The sequence below is a fragment of the Cheilinus undulatus genome, linkage group 7 (genome assembly GCF_018320785.1).
Source record: "Cheilinus undulatus linkage group 7, ASM1832078v1, whole genome shotgun sequence".
Classification (NCBI taxonomy): Eukaryota; Metazoa; Chordata; class Actinopteri; order Labriformes; family Labridae; genus Cheilinus; species Cheilinus undulatus.
In genome coordinates this window covers 28,275,005-28,289,104 of record NC_054871.1, presented here as the reverse complement: position 1 = coordinate 28,289,104, position 14,100 = coordinate 28,275,005, and the positions used below count along the sequence as shown (strand labels likewise).

Sequence of the window (14,100 nt, the reverse complement as noted above, 5' to 3'; positions counted from 1 at the left end):
GAATGTGTAAATGTTACCATCTCCACCTGGATGTGCCTTAGGGAGTGTATTCAAAGAGCCAAGAGCCCTCTGTTTGAGAAAAGCAAAAGGTCAACTTTTCCCCATTTCAGATAGAACAACAAACCCTTTTTCATTTGAATAGGGTTAAATATGACTTAAGTGAACTGGCATCCTAGACAGGCCAGTTAATCAAGAATGAGAAGGTAGTGGTGTTCGAGTTATCCAGAGGCAGGGGCTCTAAGGTGTTGTCTTCTACAAGGGTGGACTGTTCCATAGTCAGAAACACGCAGACAATGAGAAAATGACACACTGCAGGCATTGACAGAGGGCTCACAGTTCTGGTCCGAGTCTTCTATCAGGATTCGCAGTTTCTGCACACAGAGCTGAAAAAGAGAGCGACAGAGAGGGAGAGAGAGAGAGAGAGAGAGAAGGAGGAGAGAGGGAACAGACATTAACACCACTGAAAACCTTTCCACACCAGTTTCAGTCTTGTCATACAAGCACACTTCAAAAGATTAAAATGCAACAAAAAAATCAAGAAATTAAAGTTGGGGGAATGGAGCCTATTTTGGATATTCACACATTTTGCAGCTTTGTGAAATCTGTTAGCCTGCCTGGTAGCTGCTGTGTCTCTGATGAAAGCATGCATTAATGTTCAACTGGAGTGGAAAGGGTTATGATTAACATCTGACCACATCAAAGTGCAGATGGAAAATTGGAGCTCAAGGGCTTACCTGGATACTAGCACTGTGGTTTGGCATCCCAGAGGACAAGGAAATCAACACTGCAATACAGGACACACGAGCTGTTAGATTTTGGTGGGAACTTAATGTTTTGTGAGGATGCAACTTTGAAGAAAAGGAATTTATTTAAAAAAGAGTTTTTTCCACATTTTAAATATTTTTCCTTTACTTTTTGGCATTAATTTGCCATATCACACATCTAATGCAAGCTGTAGAAATACCTTGTGATGATTGCAGAAACAACTGTTAATCAATGGATTTCTTTGCTTTTTCCTGTAGACTACATTGAGCTTTAAAATAAAACTGCTCTGGTTCTTGCTGATTGCCATCATGGGATGTCTTACTGAAAGTTTTCTCTTTTACATGTCAACATAAAAATATAAGATAAGGGCTGTTGTCTGACACCTACCCCACATCAGCATTTATAGACATAATAAATAACTATGAAAGACCATGTTTTTGCTGATGGTCTTGCTTGCTTTTTTTTAAGGTAGAAAGCTTTAAACTAAACAGATTTGTTACATTATGCACAGAATACCAGAACTGACCTGCAATAACAGTGTTGACACATTCATACAGCAGAGACATGGCAGAGGTACTGTAAGAGATAAAGACAGAATAAGAAACAGAGAGAGAAATATCAGATTATTATCATTATAAATCTGAGGGATGAGAACGTGAAAAAGGTCATAATGGAGGGACTTCATCTCACCTGTGGATGAGATTAGTCAGAGGTTCAATCAGCTTCTTTCCCAAACGTGGCTCAAGAGGTGTGAGAGCACCAAACTGAAAGAAAGTGTAACACACTTAAAACATGCTTTCTGTCCATTTCCACTGATTGAGGTGTAGAGTTCTGCCAGTTGTACCAACTTGTAGCAACTGTAAGAGACTCAGTGTTTCTCCCACCATTCTATTAGGGGGGCGCCCGCCCAACAAACAGCACCCCCCGCCCCCCTTGAACATTGTGTCAATTTGATTTAATTGTATCTTCTATATGGCGCCAGATCACAACAGAAGTCATTTAAGCACATTTTTCCAATAGAGCTGGTCCATTTACTAAACAAACTAAATAGCCTCATTTTATTTATCTTGTTTACAAGAATGTATTTAATTTCTGCTCGTTCCCTCTGACTCCATGATCAGAGCAGAGCAAACCCACACTGACCAGAGAGCTGCACCCCCCTCCTCCCGGTGTCAGAGCTGGGGTCTAATGTTTGCTGGGATGTTTTGACTTATTATCATGACAAGAGAGTTCTCCAATGCAACTGATTTATCCTTTAAAGTTGTGAATGAACCGATGCCCCCCTTGTTTTACGTCTGAGATAGTTAAACGAGCGCTGGATTTTGGCGCAAGGTTGCAGCAATTGCGCACAATTTATTAAATTTTTGCAACAAGTCTGACACTTGTAATACAGGAAAGTCCTGCAATCCCCTGTATATCACGCTGTAAACTGACAAACTGGTGGGAAACGTTAAAATCAGCAAGGGTTGAGCTCATGTCCGCACCAACTCCCTCTTGATCTGCTCACCACAGCAGGCAGAAATACACACGGTCCCTCAAAGGTGTGTATGAGCAGGTGAGCCGTGAATATCGGAGGGGATCAGTTTCTATACAGACTGAGCGGTCACCTGACGATCATTTTGACATTTAATTATCAGGGACCAACAAACTGGAGGATGATCCTTTTGTCTTTTTATTCCTCGTGTGCATGTTTCTCATAGCGCCTGACGCTATTGGCGATATTTATGACCATTATTAACGCTCTTAAATACGACAGAAGCTCTTCAAACTTTATAAACTCAAGAGTATTGACAAAACAACAGGAGGAGATGAAGACATGCAATGTGTGTGAATAATAATAGTGAAGAGTGAGAAAATGAGTAGATAAGTCAGTGGAGGACATTCAATCACCATAAAGAACATTTACCAAAATACATTACCTATTATAAATATGTTATATGTTACAATCAACAGTTTCCTAAATAATTTTTTGGTTATTTATTTGTTAAATCTATCAGATGTCAGACCCATTTGCACTCATTCCCCCCCCCCCCTCGCCTAAAGCTGAAAACCTGGGGGGAACACTGAGACTGGAGGTGGGCTTCAAATAAAGAGGTAAAGAACTTATTATGGAATGCAAGTGGTTGTAATACTCCAATTATGCTTTCTCTGGTGGGTGGGTGGGGGAAGGAACAAATTTCACATAGTTTCTCAACTGTTAAAAGTGCATTTAGGATAACCCATAACATTTGAAATTAATATATAGCTTCACATACTTTAGACACTTTAATGTTAAAAATAGACATGATTGGTGGGGACTAAAGGGGGGAGCTTTCAGGGGCCAAGCCAAATGGGGAGCCTATGGTGGTCAGAAAAATCATGGTCCATTGTAAAGTTCAATTATGATAACCATATAACCACTTTTATAAAAGCAACAAATACTTTTTATTCATTTGTGCCGTAGTGTATAGCTTTCTTAAAAATGTAAACTCCTTTTCTTAAAAAAAGAATTAAAATTGCTAAGAAATGACAAAAATTGGTGAAAAGGGATTTTAAAATTAGCATAAGAAACTTTAAAGTAGCAAAAATGGGCTTAAATACACAAAAATGTGCATGACAAATTGTGCATGCAATTATAATAGGCAGAAATGGGTGGAAAAGGTGGTGAAATGGGAGTAAAAAGTGGCAAAAAAGGGTCTACAGAGGCAAAAATGTGTAAAAGGGGGCCAAAATGAGCAAGCATCAAACAAATTGATGAGAAATGGTAAACAACAGAGCCAAGAGTGGGAGGGAAAAGTGGTTAAAAAGTGGCACAAATACATGATTTTAACATCAGAACCCAACGATACTTTGACACAATTTTCAACTCCAAAATTAAGTAACTTGGAAGGGCCCATTCTCTGTGTTTGTCAGGGGTCCAGCCAAATCTGTGGGCATGCCTGGTGAGGACAGCAAGGTTAACACTGACCCTGTGTGTGCCCACAAACTTTATGTCACCAATGCTGCATAAGTCAGGGCCCCTTCATGGGCACACCAGCCAAAAAGTCTAGATCTGGCCTTGCTTGTTAAAATTAGCACTGGCAGGAATGTAATGTCAATTTTGTCAGCAGCAGGACTACAGGGTATGTTGATGAAAGAAAAGGAATAACAAGGACAGTCAGAGAGACAGTTAGAAAATTTTCCAAGGATGTACACCATCTTTCCTTTGTTGATGAGAAAAGCTTTTTGAGGCAGCATAGCACCGTGCTCTGTCTTTTAATAAAAGTAGATCCCCATCAGTGATTCATCATCCCTCTGCTATAACTATAAGCCACTAAGAATCCATCCAGATCATCAAACAGAGGGGATTTTCTTAGACAGAATCAAAATGTTAGGATTTTTAAAATACCTCTTTTGGTCTACACTTGTGTTTCAGTATCATGAATGTTTCAGATGAACATCTTTTTAAAGGAAACACCATTAACCTCTTTAGGTGGAAGCTCAGAAAAAACTCATATCCTGATGCTGAGTCAGACACAGACAATAAAGGAAATGTGCAAGTTAGTATGAACGTGTCAAAAACGAAAAGTTGCCCTTGGAACACACAAGCAGTGCAGAGCAGAGACAGTGTACAGGACTGTTGAACACAAAGGATGCTCATGCTCTGTTGAAACTAAACAAGTAAATGACACACATTAAAATACATAAGTACTCTGTGCCTGTTATTTGGGATGACTGGGAGTCATGTTGCAGTGGCAGGCTGCCACCTCTAATAACTGGTGGGGGAACAACTGGACTTGGTTGTGAACAGTGTTTAAGCACATAATGCCACATGTGTAATTCTTGCACCTGTATAGGATCTCTATATAGGCAGTTTCCTGTGTCCTGACTCACCAGCTTGATGATCTTAATGAGAACCCAGTTATTAGTAGAGGAGGTCATGAGTTTGAAGAAAAGAGGGGCCAGAGACAGGTAGTTTTTGGGATTTCTCCGAGCCAGCTCACAGATAACATTTACTGCTGCAGACTGGACACCTGAAGAGGAGAAAATACAAAAAACTAATCAGAAACAAATGACAGTAATTACAGGCATGGGAGGTACATTTCTTCTCTTTTTGTATCACTTTTGGAATGTCTTTCAAATATGAGCTTTTACAACAATCTCCAACCAGCAAATAATGGTCTGCTGCCATATCAGTGTCATCACTGGTTAAAATGCCATACAGCCAGATCAACAACCAGTGGGATGCTTTTGCCTGTGCAACAGAGAAAGTTTTGTGAATTGCTGCACATTCCCAGACAACTGTGGCAGGATAACAAATGAGGCTTCCTTAATCTTATATTCTTAGCTGCTGAATAATTCACTGGGATCAGGTGACAGAGAATGCCCTTCCTCAGGAGAGCCAGCAGATTCTAACATTTAGCAACCTCGAAGAAGGAGAAAGCACTTTTGACCAAAATTAAGCATGCCTGAAGAATTAGCACACAATTCTCTCTTCTTTCACGGCTATAACAGAGTGCTATGTCTCTGCTGATACCTGGGTCTGGATCCTCCAGTTTCTCCTTAAGCCTTGGGAAAGCTGGACGCAGGGACTCTGGGTACTTCAAAAACACCTTGTACATGATCAGCACTGCTTTCTTTCTGATGTAAGGTTTAGTGTGAGACATCTACAGGTGAGGAAAAGAAAACAGCAGAGAGACAAACTGTTAAAACAATGAATGACAGCAAAGAGCTGAGGGAGACAAAAATAAGTAAAAAGGTTAAAATGGCTGCAGCCACAAAAATCCACAATGTGTTCTCTGTGCCTCACCAGTGTCATGATATCATTAGCCAGGTCCCGTGCCAGATCGGGGGTCACAAAACAAGAGAGGCCAGTCAGAGCAACACCTGTGTCGTACTGATTTGGACTGCTGAGATCCTAAGAGGAAGGAAAACAAATAGAAACGGTCCATCAGAAACAGTAACTAACTGTCAGCTCAGGGATAAATTAAGAGAAATTAATCAGGTGCACATGATTACAGTATCACAAACCTTTCTGATCTGATTGGTCGTCAGCATGATAACATCCGTGCTCTCATGAAAGCACTGCGAGGCCGCCAGGTAGCCAATCCTCTATAGGAGGAGAAGTTAAAAGTAAGAATGAGATACTGTGCCCAGTTTTAACTATCTACCTGCTTACTGTTTATTTCACAAACACTCATCTTCAGGCAGAAGCTCTGTGGAGATTTACCTCCACAATAGATAAATCTCCTGCAACTACCTGTGCTATTTTGGGGGGAGTATATTTGTGGAGGAATTCACTTCAATAATGCAGAAAAGGGGAGTTTGTGACCAGTGTTGGGGGTAACGCGTTACAAAGTAATCCATTAGAGTACTCAGATTACTTTTTTGGAGTAACGAGTAACGTAACACGTTAGTTTTACAATTCAAGTAATCCCGTTATTAGCTACATTTTCATAAAAGTAATCAATTACTGAAAGAAAAATCCCAAATTTCCCCTCTCTTCCGTGGCTTCAAAAAGAGAGAAAGAAAAAAGAGGCTACTTGAAGCATCTGCTCTGTTTGTCCTTCCCTCTTCCTGTAGTCACGTTGGCACGTGCCAGCGGAAGGTAAACATTCTGTGCCATTACGCGTACACTGTTAGCTTGTTGAGCCACTGAGATGACAGAGAGGATAGCAGGCCACTGTGGAATTAACCCCATTATGATAGTTTTTTGGATGAAAGGGACAAGAACACCATTCTGGTGAAACGCAAGTTTAAAAGCTCCATTTGCTTTCATTGAATCAGCTGTTAAGCTGTTCCAATTACGCGCGGTTATTACGCATAGCGTTTGAGTGATTCTATCTGCCTCTGCTCAGCTTGTGGTCAGATTGTGAGCATGTTAAAGAGCTGTAAAGGTTTTCCTGTCTGTTAGCGGTTTTCTCAGGCTGCAGAGATACAGATTAGTGGCCGTAAATTAGCCTTTCCATTGGCATTAGAGTCTGCACATTCAAATGCAGACATGCGGTCATTATCTGTCGTTTTTACAATCGCCAAGTGGAACGAGTGGCTAAAGGGTTTTAATATTAAGTAACGCAAAAGTACTCTAATGCGTTAGTTTTGGGAGTAGGTAACGCAACAATGTAACAAATTAATTTTCTCAGTATGTAACGCAGTAATCTAACAAGTTAGTTTCAAAAGTAACGCTGCCCAACACTGTAACACAGTATCATCAATCATCAACTTCCTGGTCAGTCCACACATTATCATAGACTGCAGTCCCCACATCATACCAACAGAAACCTGATCTTTTCAAGACATTTCATATCTCAGTCTTACCTTGTATGTGAACTTGGAGGAGCTCATGACTTCAACGATGTTGAAAGCGGCCCAGCTGACATCATAGCCCAGCATCTGAAGCTGTAACACAGAAAAAGAGAGAGCGAGAGATGTGGGTGGACAAATGCAGGAAAGGGGCCTTGCACTGTCCCTACAGAGTAGAGAGTGGCTAAATGATTTGAACTAAAAGCTCTAAAAGAGTGCACAAATGCCAATTGCATCAGGGCCTCCTAAACCTAAATGTAGGACTGGACTATATATAGTACGCTTTGACCTTTTACTAAAAAATGATTCGGCCCTTGAATATTTATTTTTGTTCAGTCAGTAAATTGTATTTCATACAATTTATGTATTTGATACTCTGTGGCATACTGGGGTAATAAATGCATTGGATATGTGCTATTCTTGATTCTGTACATTCCCCCCAGATCTAGAAACAGCTTGCACTGACAACTAAAGGAAACAAACCTATTACTAAGACTACAGGAATTATTGCAATGGGCGAATTTGCCAAAATGTTGAAGTATCCCTTTAAGCATGATGTAGTTAATCTCATACTTGGCTTTGCTCGTCAGAATGGTAATATATTTTGTTATCTATCTTCATTTTTGGTTAATCTTCATTGTTGAAAATGGAATTGTTTACCTCAAAAATCCTCAGGCAATAAAGAGCATCAGTCATTGTTATTAATAAAACAGGCAGACATATACCTTTCAAAAGAAAAGTGTCGCTCAGGTATTTCTAAATCTTTAAATCTACATTCATGCCAGTTTATCACCTAGAAACAATAGACAAACAGTGTCAATGAATCAGTGGAGAATGTTGAGAGATCTTACGTAGGTGAGCTTGCACACAGCATTGGCTTTGACGGCGATGTTGTCCTGCTTGAGCTCCTGTTTGATCTCATCGATGCATGTGGAGATGTACTTGGCCTGAGGGCAGACAGAGGAGAGGACAAAAAAACAGACACCAGATCAGATCAAGGTGGAGGAGTCATATCTGGAGAGAGAGGCTGCTACCAATCACCAGGAACTAGTTGGAAAAAAGAATCCTGGTCTACTTGTTTTTGTTGTTGTTGTCAGACAGCAAAGGTGGAGCTGAAGGATTGTTGGTTTAAGTCCAAGTTGAGTCAGGCAGCACCTTCCTTCTTCTTAAACTTTAACAAATCTTAATGCAGTTTTAATCTCTAAATATACTCATGAAAAAAAATCTTCCTCTGAAGACACACTGAAGTTGTTAGCATTCTCATGTTGTGTTGTTGGTACAAGATTCAAAGTTATGTCAAATCTAAAGTCAGCAACTGGACATGGGACTAAAAATACCCCACAGCTATATTAACAGGACTGTTAAAATGGCACATTATAAAGCTGTCAAAATTCTTTACACTTATTTGAAACCATGTGTTTTAAAATCATACACATAGGGTACATGATATTATCACCGTGAAATCAGTATCGGAAGATGTCAGCTTAAAAAGTTAATTATCATTATGAGCAGAGAGAATTTCTACAGATATCTAAGACCAGCAAATGAATTGTAAATATCGGCTTATATTCACTGTGAATACCAGTCATTTGTATGAATAATTTTGTGGAGTTTTAGGCAGGACCAACATACCTACATCAGCTGAAGTGTTCTTCTTTGTTAATCCCCATTCCTTAAACTTTAAAGTGTGTTCTAAGGACAGAATCTTGTTTTTGTTTATTTTGGTTCAACTTTAAACTTTAAAGTGAACTTTTAAGGACTAAAGTTTTAGTTCTGAACTTAATTATTCAGCAGCACGGACATCAGTATCAACTAAAATAAATTTGTACATATTGTCAAAAATCCAATATGGTGCATTCCTTGATACAATGTCTGTTGCTTTAATGATCAAAAGATGCTAAAAGTGCAGACGCTTAGGACAGTGCATTGGAGAGGAATGGATCAGAGCACAAGTTGTCCATGTATTTGTGCATTTAAAGCAGTGTGAGGGAATTTTCCTTGCGTTCTGAATTCATTGGAAGTACAACAATCGTGAAGATAAAAGCCAATGCTTATTTTTGAAATAACATTTCAACCAATTGATAAGAGCAGTGCAATGTTGCTCAACACTCTGCATGACCACGCCCCCAATTGGGTGAAAAGAAGCCAAGAAATTGAATGGTGGTAGATTAAAAAAACTGGGCATGACAATGCAATTAAATAGTATTGCATTGCATTTTATGCTTTAAAAGAAACAAGAGACAACCCCTTATGTTATGTGTTTCATTCTAAACTGACAAAGAAGAGTAAAAGGTAAGCCCCATGGCTTTGGAGACAAACTTAAGTGGCAATGGTGCAGTGTTAATTTTGACAGCTATTTTTAATTTTAGTCTCAGTCTTTGGATTAAATGCCTTTTAGTTTTCATCACATTTTACTAGTCATTTCTACCCTTTATAATTGTAGTCGACAAAAAGTCAAAAACATTCAAGTCTAGCTTTATTCCATAAACATCTTTTCATTTTAGTCTTTACTTTTCACCCAAGTATTTAGTCTCTTGCTTAAATCTGGTACCAAATTATGGTACTTTGTTCTAAACACCCTGCCAAACCTGAGATCTCTGCTTTCTACCTCTGAGAGGCAGAGGAGCTACAGATGCATAGTATTTTGACAGATTTGCCCACAGTGGAGAAATACCATGGATTTTGGATGTCTGATGAAAAACTTGATTAACTTTTGGTCTCCCTTTAGTCATCCTGACAAAAACTAAGCTTACTTTTTGTCAGTTCTGGTCATCAAAGATCTATGTCTGGCTAGTCTGAGTTTAATCTGTCTCAAGGGAAAAAAAGTCTGCCGACCAACATTTTTAGTCAAGTTTTAGTCTACAAAATTTACACTGGACTGGTATTGTGATCCCATGAACTTTAAGCAAGTGATCCCTCTGTGACAGTGGGAGATGTTGTCTGTCTGCCTGTTAACAGATCTTTCACTCATTTATTGACATTTTAAAAGTTAAGATCCAACTCATTTCATAAGGTTAAAATACAGGCATTAACCCTGTGACGTCTGTTTATAATATCTCTGGTCATCTCCAGAGAGAGTCTAAAACAGACACTCATGCACATCTGTAATTTTGTTTGTATAAAAATTTTACAGAGAAAGTCCCTGTTCAGAAGAGTTGTGGTTTTTTTGTTTAACTCAATGGCCATTAAATTTGGGCTCTTAATAATGGTTAAACCGTACAGTTTTTGTATTTTAAGCTTTAAAAATCAGCAACGACATCTTATTTGCCATTATTCATAAGGAAGGTTGTCACCCAGAAAGGGGCAGGACTGGCATCATTTGGGCAAAGTACCTGTAACGGTTGCTCTTATTTGTTGTTAATACCAATGTTTTTCCAGTATTTCATTTGGTGGTGCATTTTCTCTTGTGTTTGACCATGAAAACAGACCAGAGTTTGTCCAGGAGGTGGCTTCTTCTGACCTATGAAAATCTCTCATTAGATTCTGCAATTAGGTAGAAGCGTTGCCTGCATTAAATTGATTGAACATAACAGATAAACACTGGCTACTGATATCGGTTTGATATCATAATTTGCTGATGGCTGATGCTTGTCCATAGGGCCAATATCGGCTTTTACTGATGTTTAAGTGATGAGTCTGTGCATCCCTAAATTAAAACTAAGAAATAACACATTATGGGTGTTGTTTTATTTCAAATAGAATTGTGTCGACGTTGAAAATGCTGGTTTCATCACAACCCTATGTTTCAAACTGATTATGGCACCTACCTTTTGCGAATACAGCAAGAACATTTTGTTCCCTAATGGCCAAAACTGACTTGCAATAAACTATATAATTTGCCTATGATGATGTTTTCACCCAAGGCCTTAAGGCTGCAATACACTACTGCTGGAATATACCACTCTTGCTTACAGGGCAATAAATTAGTTAAGATTTAAAAAGTATCAAAGTGATTACACAGTTCTAACACACAGGTTGGTTTATGCACTGTTGGTCAACCGGTTCTTTTAGCAAATGAGTGTTTCCTAGAGCCTTACGCCTGAATGAATGACTGACTGAGGTAATGGCTGTTCCCATGATCCTTTCTACTGTATAGTGCTAAATTTCCTGAGATAGTCAGCAGAAGAAGCATTTCATTAAAGAGTGGAGAAACAGTTTAGATACACCTTTAGAAAGAGTAATCAGTCAGCCATTGTTGAGAGTAGCAACCTTGCAAAACAAACACACACACATATAGCTCTGTAGAGTGTGTGCTGGTCATGTGTGTGCAGTCATGAGACAGCACAGTGACAGGAGGAGGTAGAGGAGGGGGGCGCTGAGCTCTGCTGCTACTGCTACTGCCAAGACTGGCATGGCTAGAGGGATTCAACACATGATCTCCACACAGACTCACTTCCCCATCATACTCATCCTTCTTCAATGAACAATTCAGAACTCATTGAAATAACTGAAATAGTTGCAAATGGGCCAACAAGGTCAACCTTTCAGCTCTGATGCTGGCTAAGCACAAATAGGACTACAAGACCCATACTCCTTCATGCTCAGTATTAGCCAATTACACATCAGCCTTTAATTCTTACTGGTAATTACACAGAACTAGACTTAGGGCAATCTCAAAAGTTTCTTTAATGTGCTGTTGGGAAAAAATGGGCGGGAGAGTGGATGAATGAAGTATGCAAAGACACACATGTGAGAAACAAATGCAGTGGATGAGAAACTGTGGGCTAGCCAGGAAAAAGTCAACACACACTCCGGCATGCACACACACGTAACGTATTAATATTTCAGCAAACTGTCCACTGTTGACTGGGCAACCACCACATTATCCTGGCAGCCCAGGTTGGGTTACTACTGGTGAACAGCTTAGCCCATACATCGAATCAAGAGATCAAGGATTGAAGGCTTTAACAAGATATAGGGTTTCCTTAACATTAAGACTCGTTGGTGAAGTATCTGTGCAATATGTGTGCACATGTGGTCAGATCTGCAGGTTTTGATGCTGTTTGTAAATGCCTGTTCATGTTAGAAAGTAGCAGCACAATCTGCCATGCTGTGAGAAAAATCAAGCACGAATGTAGCCCCTCAGGTTAAACACCCTCCCTCTACATTTCACACCAGACCTAGAGCTGGAGACAGGTGTGCACAGTGCTGTGGCTCTTTGCAACAACCATCCATTGATTCTAATCCTGCAAAGCACATCCATCCAATCCAAGCTTTAACTCAGAGTAGGAACAAGGTTAGACAAAGCAGAACTTTGAAGAAAGGCAGGCAGAAGTGAAAGATGGAAACCTGTCCCCAAACAGTGCCCTCTAATGGCTTGTTTCACCCTTTTCCACCCAGGTCTGGGTGCTGTTGTGATGACTGTCATCACTACAGAGCTGTGACAGGGATGACATCAGCTTGGTGGAGATGTTTGCACCAACATAGAGGCTGGCTGAGTCAATTCACATCATTATACAACTAAGATACCATTTTAATACCAACACCTAGGGTTTCAACCAGTCAATTTTCCATCTTTAAGTTACTCAGGTGGATAAGTTAGGCCTGTACATCAGAAAATCACTCCATCCAAACAATAGTGATGTGATTCTGCTGCCCTCAACAGAGAGAATTGTATAACCTTCATCTATAACGACTACCTTCATTCTTCTCTCTACATAACCTCTTCTTTAATGTAGTAAATGACTAATGTGCTAGTTCTTTCAAGACCGATATACGCCGTTGCTTCTGGTATGATTACTGGTTCTAAAGGAGAGTAATCTCTTACTGCTGCTTCCTCTAACTGGGTGACAGTTAACCAGGTTAGCTAGCTGTCGTTAACAACGCCTCATTACCCTCCTCTCTTAAAACCGCGCTGATAATAATTACAAAGTTCGCACAAGAGTGAACACTATAACCTGTTACTTGACAAACGTCAAATTAGCTATCTATCGGGTGCACTAGCTTCTGTTTTGAATAACTGTTAGCTAGCGGTTGAATGACTGAGCTCGCGCTAACGTTAGCTGACCAGCCTACCAAACGCTTACGTTAATTTGCCTAGCGTTAGCTATTAACGTTAGCTAGCTAGTCAGTGATAACGGTAACGGGGATACGTGTGGAGCAAGAAAAACACAAATGAGTAAGAGGCGAAAAATATTCCAGGTGACAGTGTTTTCTCGATGATCGTTTTACCTCATCTTCCTTGTGATTCCTAATGCCACGTACTAAATCCTGAAGATTTTTATCGAACATCCGATCGATGCTCCCTTTGACAATCTTCAAAGCCATGGCTGCCTGTGACTTGTACGGCTTCTGTCTCGCGGGGCCAAGCGCCTTCCAGAGGGTCTAGTGGGTGCCGAACGACCCTCCAAGCCGTGTCTCATCAACCCGGGACCGTGTGTGCAGGGTCGGCTGCTGTTTACCAAGCCCGGGCAGATGAAGCTGAGGCCAGACGGGGCGTCCTGTGCTGTGCAGAGACGCTGGCAATGGATCAGTGTAGGAAATGGCTGACAAAATGGCGTCGAAAGTCAGCTGACTTGAGTATTATCCGAGACTCTCATATGGGAATCAGAGAATTAAAGGTCTAGTCCCCTGATCAGAAAAAAGGAACTGTTGAATGACAGTGACAATTTGAGAACAGAAACAAAGTGTGTTGAATAGATATTAGAAATGCATTCTGTGCTTTAATTCCTCACTATATTGGAAATCCAAATCTGTTAATAAGAGTTTATTTTAACGTAGTTTTAAAAATGCCCTCATATGAAGACAATGAAGACTCAATTGTGTTGCTAAACATGGGACATTCACCCTATTAGGTGCAAAGTCGTCTATTTGGCAGAATGGTGCAAAATCATTTTTATTCACTTTTACCTGAAAACTGGTGGTTTCATTCAAAACCCTTCCCAAGTTATACTGAACAACAAAACAATAACCAAGTCCCAGTGTCCTCATAGGAGCACTTGCTGTTTAGCAGTGATGTAGCTTGTAACTATTTATAAAATGTGTCAAATTTGCAAACTCTAATCATTACCAAGCATAGAAGAACAAGTTTCAACTATCGGTATAACATTTCGGTAGGAATGATAGCCACCTTTA

The 14,100-nt window shown here is 39.9% G+C and overlaps 1 protein-coding gene across 7 annotated transcripts in view; it reads right to left on the bottom strand.

Moving 5' to 3' along the window:
- Nucleotides 1-13,518, bottom strand: part of ap3d1 (adaptor related protein complex 3 subunit delta 1) — a 37,074-nt gene extending 23,556 nt beyond the window's left edge. For all 7 annotated transcript variants that reach the window (XM_041792278.1, XM_041792281.1, XM_041792279.1 and 4 more), the window contains exons 1-11: nucleotides 13,198-13,518; nucleotides 7,878-7,973; nucleotides 7,042-7,122; nucleotides 5,755-5,835; nucleotides 5,534-5,641; nucleotides 5,261-5,390; nucleotides 4,618-4,757; nucleotides 1,456-1,529; nucleotides 1,292-1,341; nucleotides 735-784; nucleotides 335-383 (exon numbers count right to left, since the gene is read on the bottom strand). In XM_041792278.1, the coding sequence (XP_041648212.1) occupies nucleotides 335-383; nucleotides 735-784; nucleotides 1,292-1,341; nucleotides 1,456-1,529; nucleotides 4,618-4,757; nucleotides 5,261-5,390; nucleotides 5,534-5,641; nucleotides 5,755-5,835; nucleotides 7,042-7,122; nucleotides 7,878-7,973; nucleotides 13,198-13,293 (955 nt within the window). In that variant the 5' untranslated portion in view covers nucleotides 13,294-13,518. The remainder of the gene's footprint in view (nucleotides 1-334; nucleotides 384-734; nucleotides 785-1,291; nucleotides 1,342-1,455; nucleotides 1,530-4,617; nucleotides 4,758-5,260; nucleotides 5,391-5,533; nucleotides 5,642-5,754; nucleotides 5,836-7,041; nucleotides 7,123-7,877; nucleotides 7,974-13,197) is intronic.
- Nucleotides 13,519-14,100: the final 582 nt, after the last annotated feature.